Source organism: Drosophila suzukii, chromosome 3 (genome assembly GCF_043229965.1).
Source record: "Drosophila suzukii chromosome 3, CBGP_Dsuzu_IsoJpt1.0, whole genome shotgun sequence".
NCBI lineage: Eukaryota > Metazoa > Arthropoda > Insecta > Diptera > Drosophilidae > Drosophila > Drosophila suzukii.
Genome location: NC_092082.1, coordinates 62836063 through 62847342, shown reverse-complemented (window position 1 = coordinate 62847342; position 11280 = coordinate 62836063). Strand labels below are relative to the sequence as shown.

Below are 11280 nucleotides of genomic sequence, written 5' to 3'. Positions count from 1 at the left end.
GTAAATATCGAGTCATCGATGTTCCCACCTCTAATCTAAGCTTCGACTTTGGCCGGTTGCGTTTTCTATATATATAGAACAAATACGTCGATTAACAGCTCAGCAGAGGAAATTGATAGCCAGCGATAAAGACAACCAAGTTTATCTCTCCCTTATATAGTTCACTGTACATAAAAACCCTTCTGGAATCCCAGAAGGCAATATTATCTGATAACCAATCTTTGGAAAAAACATATGGTGAAATGTCTGCGGACCGACTGGATGTCATTATCTTTGGGGCCAGTGGCTTCACCGGCAAGTACACGGTTTTCGAGGCGGTCAGCGTGCTCAGCGGTCTGCGATGGGGAATCGCGGGCAGGAACCGCGAGAAACTGGAGGCGGTGCTGAAGGAAATGGGCGCCAAGGCCAAAAAGGACCTCTCGCAGGTTCCCATTTTCATCGCGGACGTCAACGACGAGGCTTCCCTGCTGGAAATGGCCAAGAAGTGCAGGATTGTGGTGAACACTGCTGGACCCTATCGGTTCCACGGCGAGAAGGTCGTGAAGGCTTGCATAGAATCGGGCACTAACCATGTGGATGTCAGCGGAGAGCCCCAATACATGGAGACAATGCAGCTGAAGTACGACCAGCGCGCCAAGGAAAAGGGCGTGTACGTGGTCAGCGCGTGTGGCTTCGACTCGATTCCTGCCGACATGGGAGTCATCTTTGTGGAAAAGAACTTTGACGGTGTCGTGAACTCAGTGGAGACCTTCCTGGAGAGTGGGATCAAGGAGGGTGGAAGCGGTGGAGGCAGTGCTGGCCTTAACTACGGAACCTGGGAGAGTGCCGTCTATGGGCTGGCCCACTCGGACGAGCTGCGCGGCATCCGGCAGCAGCTCTTCCCTCAGAGACTACCCAAGTTTTATCCCGTCCTCCGGCCAAGACCCTTGGTCTTCCGCGCCAACGAGGTGGACAAAGTGTGCCTGCCCTTCCCCGGCTCCGATCGCTCGGTGGTGATGAGATCCCAGCGGTTTCTCTACGAGCAGGACAAGAAGAGACCCGTGCAGATGCAGGCTTACGTGGGATTCCCATCTTGGCTGGCTGCCGGCGCAGTGATCCTTTTCGCCAGCATCTTCGGTCTGCTTTCTAAGTTTCAGCTGGGCCGCACGCTGCTCCTTAAGTACCCCGGCTTATTTTCCGGAGGATTGGCTTCGCGTTCCGGACCAAGTGAGGAGTCAATGGAACGCACCTATTTCAGGATGACTTTCAAGGCCACCGGCTGGCCCAAAAGCGATCGCCTGGCCGAAAGTTCAGACCAGTATACGGAGCCTCCCACCAAGACGTTAATGGTGCGTGTTTCGGGTATGAACCCTGGATATGGAGCCACCTGCGTGGCCTTGCTGTCCACGGCGTTGACCATTCTTCGCGAGTCCGAAAAGATGCCCAACAACGGCGGAGTTCTAGCGCCAGCTGCCGCTTTTTCCAAAACCAGCCTCATAAGCGAGTTGGAGAAACACGATCACGGCATCAAGTTCGAAATTCTGGCCAATAAGTGAACTGCAGACCGAACCGAACAAAACGGCTCTCTATTAACCGCTAGCTGAGTTTTTTGCACTGTTTTAAAAATAACTTATATAAGCACTCATTAAATGTACTAACCCAGCCGATAACCAATATTTGCTGATTTCAAAGTCCAAGACCTATCAATACACCTAGCATCGGACGGGAGAAACAGGTTATGGTAATTTTGTTTGGAAAATTGTATCTTATACGAAACGGTAAAATAACAACAAAGGCGACGGCATGGAAGACGGGGGAAAAAGATGTCTGACCCTATAGATCAAAATACAATCTGGATTATCATCACTAGTTGCGACTTGCATATTGGTACGTCCGCCTGTTCCCAAGCTCTTTATTAGCTCAGTTGAAAAGCTAGAGTTCAAGTGTGATACTATTGTAATATTTCAGGAGGATAAATTCTGTTGAAGCCGGTTGTTTGCCAAATGACTCGCATATTGGTATCTCCGACTGTCCCCAAGCTCTCTATTAGCTCAGTTGAAAAGCTAGCGATGAAGTGTGATACAATTGTAATATTTTATGAGGACAAATTCTGCTTAAGCCAGGTGTTTGCTAAATGATAATAAAATTCATATAGTAGGTTAAATGTTTTAATAGTAAATGATAATGTTTAAATAAAGCATTTTCTAACATCAGCTAAAAACTATTTCATGTACTCCAATCATTTCTTTTTTTATGGACTAAACCGTTTACGTCCAGGAAGAACTTAAATTTTGGCTAACCAATATATTGCAACAGTAAAATGCTCTGCATCACTTGATAAGTAGGTTAAAGGTTTGGTTGGGGGCATATATCTGGAGAGGGTTTGCGGCGTAGATGGTTACCGGTAGGTTCCACACCATCGTCTCCACGGGCAACTCGGATGGTGCTTTCAACTCGCCAAACTCAGGATTCGGGATGCCAAAATCCATCAACGTGGTGGTTACAAATTCAAAATGCAATCGCCAACGGACGTCGACGAGATCCGTGCGGAATGTAGGTGTTACATGCAGCGGAATCGGCACTACTACCTGGGTTTGCAGTGTAGCATAGCATACTTGGTGAGAGGTGGAAATTGTAGTCAGTTTCCCAGTTGGCTCAGGGACATCCTTATCCCGTGAGCTTCCCGATGTGGCCGATTTATGGAGGCTATCAGCAACCACTCCGCTGGCTATGCTGGCCATATCAAAAGAATTAATTGAGGACACATCATCCCCCGTAGACGATTGGGATTGGAGCTGATGATTCTGCACAGGCTGTGGTCGGACAGAAAGCTCCTGTTGTTGCAGCTTCACCGAGAACTGGACGCAGCGAACCTGGAACGGTGCAATGAAATTCGATACATTTTACACATGTTTTCGACATTCAAGAACTAGCGATTCGTTTTATGAGAAGTTTAAATAAACGAAAATTTGTATTTAATTTTTGCCCGTTCAGAAATATTTGACGTTGGCTGTGTTAGCAGAAATCTGAGCTGGTTGATTTGTTTTATTCCTTGTTGTTACCTACTCTAGCTGACCTGTTTCAAGTTAACCATAGGAACGATTGCTTATAGTCGGAGCTGTTACTTGATTTGATATTCTGTGATTCCGTGATTTCTTTCTTCAAGTGATTGACAAGATTTCTAGACGAGTAATTAAACGTTGCAGATTGCATCAGTAAAAGTTGATTACGTTTACTTCTTTCCTAGAACTTCAGATTTAATTTACATTATAAAGGTCCACTAACCTTGCGGGGGCTTGCACCTGGACCAAAGTCAAGGCTGCCCACGATATCCTCGCCAAGTTTGTAGGCTGGTTTGAACAAGCAAAAACGACCAACAAATCCACGCTTGTTCGAAATGCGATAGAACTTCGGAGCCCGACGAGCAGTCACGTTCTAAAGGCATAAATTAGTCGGTATTAACAAAATATTTAGGCTACGTTATAATGCATTATAATTGATTTTTTACTAACCTTAAGATGGTGCCACGATATTTCCAGTTCGCTAATCTCGCGCTTCTCCAGAAACGGATTAGTGGGAGCCAACTCCTCGTTGGTCTCTACAGTTACAGGCAGCTCATCCGGACGGGAAATTATGGGAATTGGCAACACACGTATGGGGACGGTCAGGGTCTGCACCTTGGACTTGACCCGTTGCGTAGCAATTGTGATCTTGTAGAAGTACCGAATGTTGTGCCCTCTGTAGGTTGGTGGACCATCGCGCGGAATGAATTCATTAAAAAAATCTGAAAAAAATAATCTTGATTAATAACAATATCGTTGATAAGAATTCGAATTTCGCGTTAGTCAAACACCATTTATGACTAAATATAATCCTTGATTGAGATCCTTCGGAAAACTCTTTTTAGGACCGTTACGTCTGTCATATCGAAATTCACAACCAAAAGGAGTACCTTTGTATTAACAATAAGCTGCTATTATTTGGGGTACATTTTCTTATATTCCAATCGCTCCCTTTAGAATTTATGCTTCTAAAACTTCTCGCAACAAAAAAGATCGTACATAAAGCTAGTCTTTGCTGTTTTCAACTTGGTAAGTCTACATTAGAAACGAAACCGTTCTTTTATAACCATATTCTTCTGGCGCTTAAGTCGATTCAGCAAGTGTGGGTAACTTCAGTGACATCCAAAGTGAACATTTGTGAGCTATCTGGAGACGTATACTTACACATCTTGGTCTCTCCAGGCTGGAGGCGCAGATCGCAGAAGAGGATCTTCGGTTTGGTGGCCACAATCACTTCGCCCGGCGCCTGGGTCACCGCATCCAGGGCTGTACGCCCGATCATCTCCGTGAGTTCCGTGGCTTTGTCACTGGTGGATGTGGAGTAGCTGGTTTTCCGGTAACAATGCAACTGCGCTGAGGCCCAGGCCAGGTTTTCTTGACTGCTGAGAATAACTGTGGTCAATTAAAGAAGTAAACAACTTTCGAGCTCACCTTGCTTCGTTGGCATTTCTGTTTTGGGATGTGGGGTGCTCATCCGAGAAGACTTTGTGGGTGAACTCGATTAAGCACTCGACTCTCTCGCCAGTGGCGTAGATGGCCGAGTCCGCCCTCAGCAATTTAGCCTTTATTTCAATCATTTATTTACGTTTTCCAACGGTAACATATCACATTAGAGGTGGAGATGTTGGGACGGAAAGCATCGATGTTTTATAACATCGGTTACATCGATGTATGGCAGGGCATTATCGATGTTTTTGCTTTAATTCATTAATAGCCCGTTTCCATCGCCACTTTAGTTCTCATTTTTAATGCGTGTGATTCCACTGTACTATGTGCACTGTGGGTGTCACAGCATAGGGCGACTCGCTTTGAGTTTCAACATTGCATGTATTTGTTTGATACTTTCTTAGAAGATTGCATTCTTCATTAAACTAGTTAAAACATTATTTTATGTCTTATATGGTATAGATAGTCCAAGACAAAGTCAGAAAATTGTATCTATATTCCGGGTTGTCTTCTTTAAATATAATAAAAATATATATTTTTGATCAGCACAACCAGACAATTCGATACAGCAATCGCAATCTGCTCATATAAAACTTCCAAACAGGGACCGTAATGATTTTAAATTTTACAATAAAGTATTTTGTTATGATTAATTCTAAAGTTATAATTATTAACCCAAACATAGTTGGTTTTTTTAAGTTTTTTATAAGTTTAAAAAAACAATGATTTTTATTAATGATAAAAATGATATACAGTGGTGGCCTGTGCATTATCACACTCACCTGCGATCGAAATTATTGTTATTTTTTTAATTCTAATTGAAGAGCAACATTTATTTTTAATGACAGATTAGTATAACAATAAGTCCTGTTAGTTTGGACTTTTGAACCATTCAATTGATAATTATATTTTTAGGTCCTTGGGATTTATCTAGAAAGTTCATTTCTTCAACGTTGTACCTTAGGCACACTAATTAGAATTAGTAAAAAGTCGGAGAAGGGTGAATAATATATAAATGTTCTAGTGTTGTAAACTTATGTCCAATCAAAATTCGGAGGTATGTGTACACAATTAAATGGTGCACAGAAACGGGTCACTGAAAAAACAGTACTTATTGGTTACAATAATAATTAAAAAAAGAATCCTAGCCTTTCATTTAGAAACAAAAAACGAAAATGATTACGATCGTAGGTGAGTGTGCTAAAGTAATGGCCACCACTGTGTTTGGGTTTGGATTTAAAGGTTATCCTCCCCAAAACTGCAGTCATCATCCTTAAAATAATTAGCATCCGGTGCATAGCACGGGCAATATAATTGGTAGCCATTGCCAAAAGTTGCTTTATTGATTTTCGGGTTGTACTCGACTTGCGTACGACTTGAGTTTGGAGTAATCGTGGCATTACCCTCCTTCGAACTTTTGCCCTCGTCAAGGGGATGGTTTGAAGAGAAACATTGAGTGATGTTGATCATAAAATTTAGCTGTAAAGCGCAAACACAGCTGTTTAGGTTTTGCTTGTTTGAGGTTAGAAAATTTCATCTAAGTAGGCCTTATGTAATCATTTGTCATTTTAGCAGGGAGTCTGTGTCCCTGTCACAGTTAACTCTTACATTGTCTATCGAGAAACCCAAATTTCCTTAGCAGGGTCTATATCTATTTGAGCAAATTTTAGCTGGCTCAGCCTAAGCGCTTCGTCTGCAGTGCGAGCTGTCGTTGAGGTCTAGGTAAGAGTTTTTCTAACTATCTCTTATGTCTTTAGTAAAAGATCATCCGTATAAAAAATAAATTTAAATCTTGTTCAACTGCACGCTAACCCAAGCTATTAAGCGGTAATTCAAGCTTCTTGTCAGACAGTTTCATTAAAATAAAAATAAATTGAATGTTCGACGAATGTTTTTATTTATGAAAATTAGAAGTTTAAAGCTTCTTTCTCGTCCCACGGTTGCTTCGTCATTTTTCTCTCGCCATCTGTAGTTCAGCTCCGAATCCCAAAAGGTAGTTTGGACCTTAAGGAAGTGGGAGCCGGATTGGGAACGGGGTTGTTCCGTCTAATGCTGCAGAAAGTCGCCCAGCATTCTGGCAATGGATGGATAAATATCAAACCCACAGATTTCGAGAAAGTCAAGTGGTTTCAAAGCTGTCATTTTCTTGCACGGTTACACCGCCAGCCTTCCTTCCCAAGACATTTACCCTATGGAAACACACGTGACTTCCTAATGATTTCTTAATAACTAATTACAGCTGCGATAGAGGTTGTTCTGGATTTGTTACAGCCAAATTAAACTCACAGATTTTAAGAAAATTAAAGTAAAGGTAATTTTTAAACTAATTTATGTTTTTGTTATACTATTTTACTATAGAAAGGTAATTATATCGATACACTGGCAAGGGCAGGTTACGACCTTCAACAAGCTAATAAAGCCATCTGGCAACGTTTTAGCGCCTAAAATCAGAGAACATATTTATGTTTTTAGAAAATTATCAATCGGATAATTATGCATCTGGACTTGCCCTCCTAATCATTATACTTTTGCAGAGGGTATATTGATTTCAGTCAGAAGTTTACAACGCAGTGAAGGAGGCGTTTCCGACTCCATAAAGTATATATATTCTTATCAGCATGACTAGACTAATCGATCTAGCCATGTCCGTCTGTCCGTCCGTTTCTACGCAAACTAGTCTCTCAGTTTTAAAGCTATCGGGCTGAAACTTTCCCAAAAGTCTTATATCTTTCTATTATCTTGAAGTTCAATCCGAAATTAAATCATTATTACTCGAAAAGAAAACATTCCATCATTAATCATTTGTATGAAAACTAGTGCATGATTCATCAACAACATCGAAGTGTTTTTGATCTGATTTGAAAAAAAAATCAACCAATTTTAACTTAAATGTATTGCTCTGGTCAATACCTATCAATTTACAAACCGCACAAAATCGTCCATACGATCGCTGATATATAAAAAGTCGGTATAACAAATTTAGCATTTAGATTATATTAAGCAAAAAAACCTCTTATCGAAGTCGGTATAACCAAATTTGTACTTAGATTATATTAAGCAAAAAACCTTTTATCGAAGAAAAAACTCGTGACGATCGCACCTTCAACATACATAAAATCTGATATCAATTTTTGTGAGGAAAATGTATTATACGATCTACTAAGAAAATAGCCTTGATATACAATATGCCTGTGTAGTCAGTTAGCTGTACGATTTTGATATTTCTTTGATAGATCGTATAATACGTATACGAAAGTATAATATCACAACTTTTGTATGTTAAAGGTGCGGTAGTCACTAGTTTTTTACTTTGTTAATGCCCCATAAAGTCCGATCTTGATCAGGATCACTAGCGGAGCCGATCTAGTCAAGTGCAAGAAAGGGATTTGCCACGTAGATTCTTCAGCTTCTTGCATAGAGCATGTTTATTGGAGCAGGGTGCCACGCCCACTCTAAGGCCCATAACGATAAAATGTTTGAGTTTAACGACTGAAATCTTTGACTTGTCATCCCTGGTAAGCGATATCGGTTCAAACGAAGTGTATAAAATTGACGATGGGCTTGCTGGTTTTATTTAAGGTAGTCTTACGTGGTACTCTATTTGCACCTTGTGCTGTGGGGCGATCTGGTTTTCCTGGCCGAATGCGAAAACAACCTGTGACGCAACCCCGACTGCATCTTGAAAATGAAGTACGATTATATGTCTCGAAATCACGTCACCATCTTGGTTGAAAACGGCAAGGTTTTCATAAAGGATACATTATTTTGGGGTCCGGATTGGTAAAGACGGATTGGGCGATGACCTACTATTTGGGATCGTAGTGCCTTACGATGTAGTTCACAAATATCCGCCTACGATGTCAAACACTTTTAGGGAGGAGAAGCAGGACGCTGATGATTTGGTGGAAAATAGCACAAGCCCCGAGGACAAAGGCCCAAATCTCAAGGACAGTAGCCCAAAATGCAAGGAGTAAGATCAGGTGTTTCGGAGATATAAAGGCTACTTGTAGAGAGTGGGGAGGCTGGACAGTAGCCCCAAACTTAAGGACTATGATCAGGTGTTTCGAATCTAACAAGGTTACTTGTGGAGACTGGGGAGGCTGTCTTATGACAAGCACTTGAATTGGTAATCCATGGTCTTAGATAAAGTCAAACGGATTGTTATGCATTTTAAACACAGCTCAGCTTCAATGGATGCACTGAGGAAATGCCAAATGGACGAAGGAGTGCCAGAAGGTCGCATCAAAACACTAATCCAAAGTGTGGACACACGCTGGAATCGCAAAAGCTTACATTAACAGAGTTAAACGTTTTTGCAACTTTCTCTTACATTTTAAAGAAGCCACGGAAAAAGTAAGCGGTGATTAATACGTAACTGCAAGCTTGTAAGCTGTAACTCCCATGATGCGAAAATACATTCGGAGGAGGGTAAGCGAACCAAGGAAACAGTTCTAGAAATTTTCGAAAAACGTCTAAAAAAATTGATAAAGAACAAGATTTTGATGAAAGCTATCATGCTAGACTCAAGATTCAAGAAAATGTACTTTGATTCGCCAAAACAAATGAAGGGGAATATCCCCGAAGAAGTGATGCCTTTTTTTGATGACTCAATAGCATCTAGCGAAAAGAAAAGTTTTTTGAATCTGCTTAACAAAACAATACAACTTCGTAACTGCGAATCGGACAACGCCGAAGAAAAAGAGAAGAAACTTTGGTAATAGTCTAGAAGAGGGGATTGTGGTCCAAAAATCGGGATAAAATTACAATTGATGGACTGCGATTTCTTAGGAATTTACGTGCAGAAGATTATCGGCGGAAACGCATGGTTCTCTTGTAATTGCATTTTAAAGTTGCGTGTGTTCCGAGCCATTGGAAGACTCCGAGGGACTGCACAAACAACTTCCTTGTAAAGCCGCCATGCAAATGCATTTCCTTCTTTAAAAAATCCCGAATCGCCAAGTCCTGCAATAATTAGTGAATTTGTGTTTGCGGTCCCATTTTCCGCTGAAGCGAATTGTAGCGACTTTTTCTCGTCTCTTTCTAGCACGTGAATTTCTTATGGAAGAAAAACTCGCTGAAGCGGATTTTAGTCGCTGAAGCGGAAATCCCATCTAAGTGAGTAGGGTATTATAACATTCTCGATGTCTGGTAACACTAAAAGGGTAACCACACGGTTCCTTCAGTCCTATTTCTTGACTCGTTAGCTGTCTTTCTTTTCATGCAGACTAACTCCGACTTAATACTTTAAACGTGGGATCCCAACACAGGGGAAGTGATGGGAATCGTTTGCTTAGGTCGGTCGGTCTTGTAGCTGAACGCCTTAATTTGGCTAAACCATAAAAAGTGTTTATGACAACGCTGTGTACGATTGTTTGATATTCAAATTGTGTTTCAAATTGTATTTTATAATATCCTTTAACGATGGACTTTTGGATGTTAATCACCAGCGGGTCAGGAACACAGGCAATATAGTAGGTAGTCAGTGTTGTTAAGAGACAACCAGTTGCTCGATTCATTTACGGATCGTTCTCGACATGCTTTGAATTTGGGTTTATGGGTCACCCTCCATTGAATTGCAGCCATCTGTCCTTAAATGTCTCAGCAGCGGGTCCAGAACACTGGCAATTGAATTGGTAGTCAATACCAAAAGTTTCTCCATTGACTGGCTTGTATTCGATCTGCGTCAAGTCCGCTTTTGTCAGTTAGTTTCCCAAGGACCCAAAAGTTGTCCACTCTTCCATACAAACTTGGTATTTCGCCTGCCTCACATTCTTCTTAGGTCGTCGTGGAGTTCTACCTGTTTCAAATAGTCTTTGTCGGGTTGAATGAAATTAAGTGAATTCAGAATATAATGATCTTAGTCCTTACATTTTGGGCTACTGTCCTTAAGACTTGGGCTTTTGTCCTCGGGGCTTGGGCTATTTTCCACCGAATCATCAGTGTCCTGCTTCTCCTCCCTAAAAGTGTTTGACATCGTAGGCGGATATTTGTGAACTACATCGTAAGGCACTACGATCCCAAATAGTAGGTCATCGCCCAATCCGTCTTTACCAATCCGGACCCCAAAATAATGTATCCTTTATGAAAACCTTGCCGTTTTCAACCAAGATGGTGACGTGATTTCGAGACATATAATGGAACTGCATTTTAGAAGCTCCTTACTAGCTCCTTTACGAAAACCTTCCCATTTTCAACCAAGATGGTGACGTGATTTCGAGACATATAATGGAACTGCATTTTAGAAGCTCCTTACTAGCTCCTTTACGAAAACCTTCCCATTTTCAACCAAGATGGTGACGTGATTTCGAGACATATAATGGAACTGCATTTTAGAAGCTCCTTACTAGCTCCTTTACGAAAACCTTCCCATTTTCAACCAAGATGGTGACGTGATTTCGAGACATATAATCGAACTGCGTTTTCAAGATGCAGTCGGGGTTGCGTCACAGGTTGTTTTCGCATTCGGCCAGGAAAACCGGATCGCCCGACAGCACAAGGTGCAAATAGAGTACCACGTAAGACTACCTAAAATAAAACCAGCAAGCCCATCGTAATTTTTTTTAAACTTCGTTTGAACCGATGCACAGTGGTTGGACCTGTATGGGAGCCGCGGCCAAAAATACTTCTAGTTGTTATATCGTTTCGAAAATTTCCCCCAAAATTCTATAAAAACATTTTAATTATAGCAAAAAAAATGGGACATATCGCCCGACTATATCCTTTAGCTACCATACAAAATATCGGACCAAATTTCAAACGCGTTGCTATTTTCATTTTCAAAATTTTTATTTAA

The 11280-nt window shown here is 41.3% G+C and overlaps 2 protein-coding genes across 3 annotated transcripts; one reads left to right on the top strand and one right to left on the bottom strand.

Annotated features, from left to right (window-relative positions):
- The first annotated feature begins 242 nt into the window (after positions 1–242).
- Positions 243–1649, top strand: LOC108006936 (saccharopine dehydrogenase-like oxidoreductase). The gene has a single exon (XM_065865667.2). It carries the CDS (start codon positions 243–245, stop codon positions 1533–1535), a length of 1293 nt encoding a protein of 430 aa, XP_065721739.2. The 3' UTR covers positions 1536–1649.
- Positions 1650–2131: 482 nt separating this feature from the next.
- On the bottom strand, positions 2132–4677 carry LOC108006954 (RAB6A-GEF complex partner protein 2). Of its 2 annotated transcripts, none has more exons than XM_036819018.3 (5): positions 4473–4677; positions 4206–4423; positions 3492–3763; positions 3265–3414; positions 2132–2852 (listed from the first exon to the last, which is right to left on the bottom strand). In XM_036819018.3, the coding sequence occupies exons 1-5, from the start codon at positions 4616–4618 to the stop codon at positions 2310–2312; spliced, it is 1329 nt and encodes a 442-aa protein (XP_036674913.1). In that variant the 5' UTR covers positions 4619–4677; the 3' UTR covers positions 2132–2309. The 2 variants fall into 2 exon arrangements, with proteins under 2 accessions (XP_036674913.1, XP_016926048.2); XM_017070559.4 differs by having other exon boundaries at positions 4206–4420; positions 4473–4675.
- Between the last annotated feature and the right edge of the window lie 6603 nt (positions 4678–11280).

Coding starts and splice junctions, on each gene's coding strand:
- LOC108006936 (XM_065865667.2), top strand. CDS start 243: ATGTCTGCGGACCGACTGGATGTCATTATCTTTGGGGCCAGTGGCTTC.
- LOC108006954 (XM_036819018.3), bottom strand. CDS start 4,618: ATGATTGAAATAAAGGCTAAATTGCTGAGGGCGGACTCGGCCATCTAC. Junction 4,424..4,472: donor AGAAATGCCAACGAAGCAAG/GTGAGCTCGAAA, acceptor AGTTATTCTCAG/CAGTCAAGAAAACCTGGCCT. Junction 3,764..4,205: donor GCCTGGAGAGACCAAGATGT/GTAAGTATACGT, acceptor TATTTTTTTCAG/ATTTTTTTAATGAATTCATT.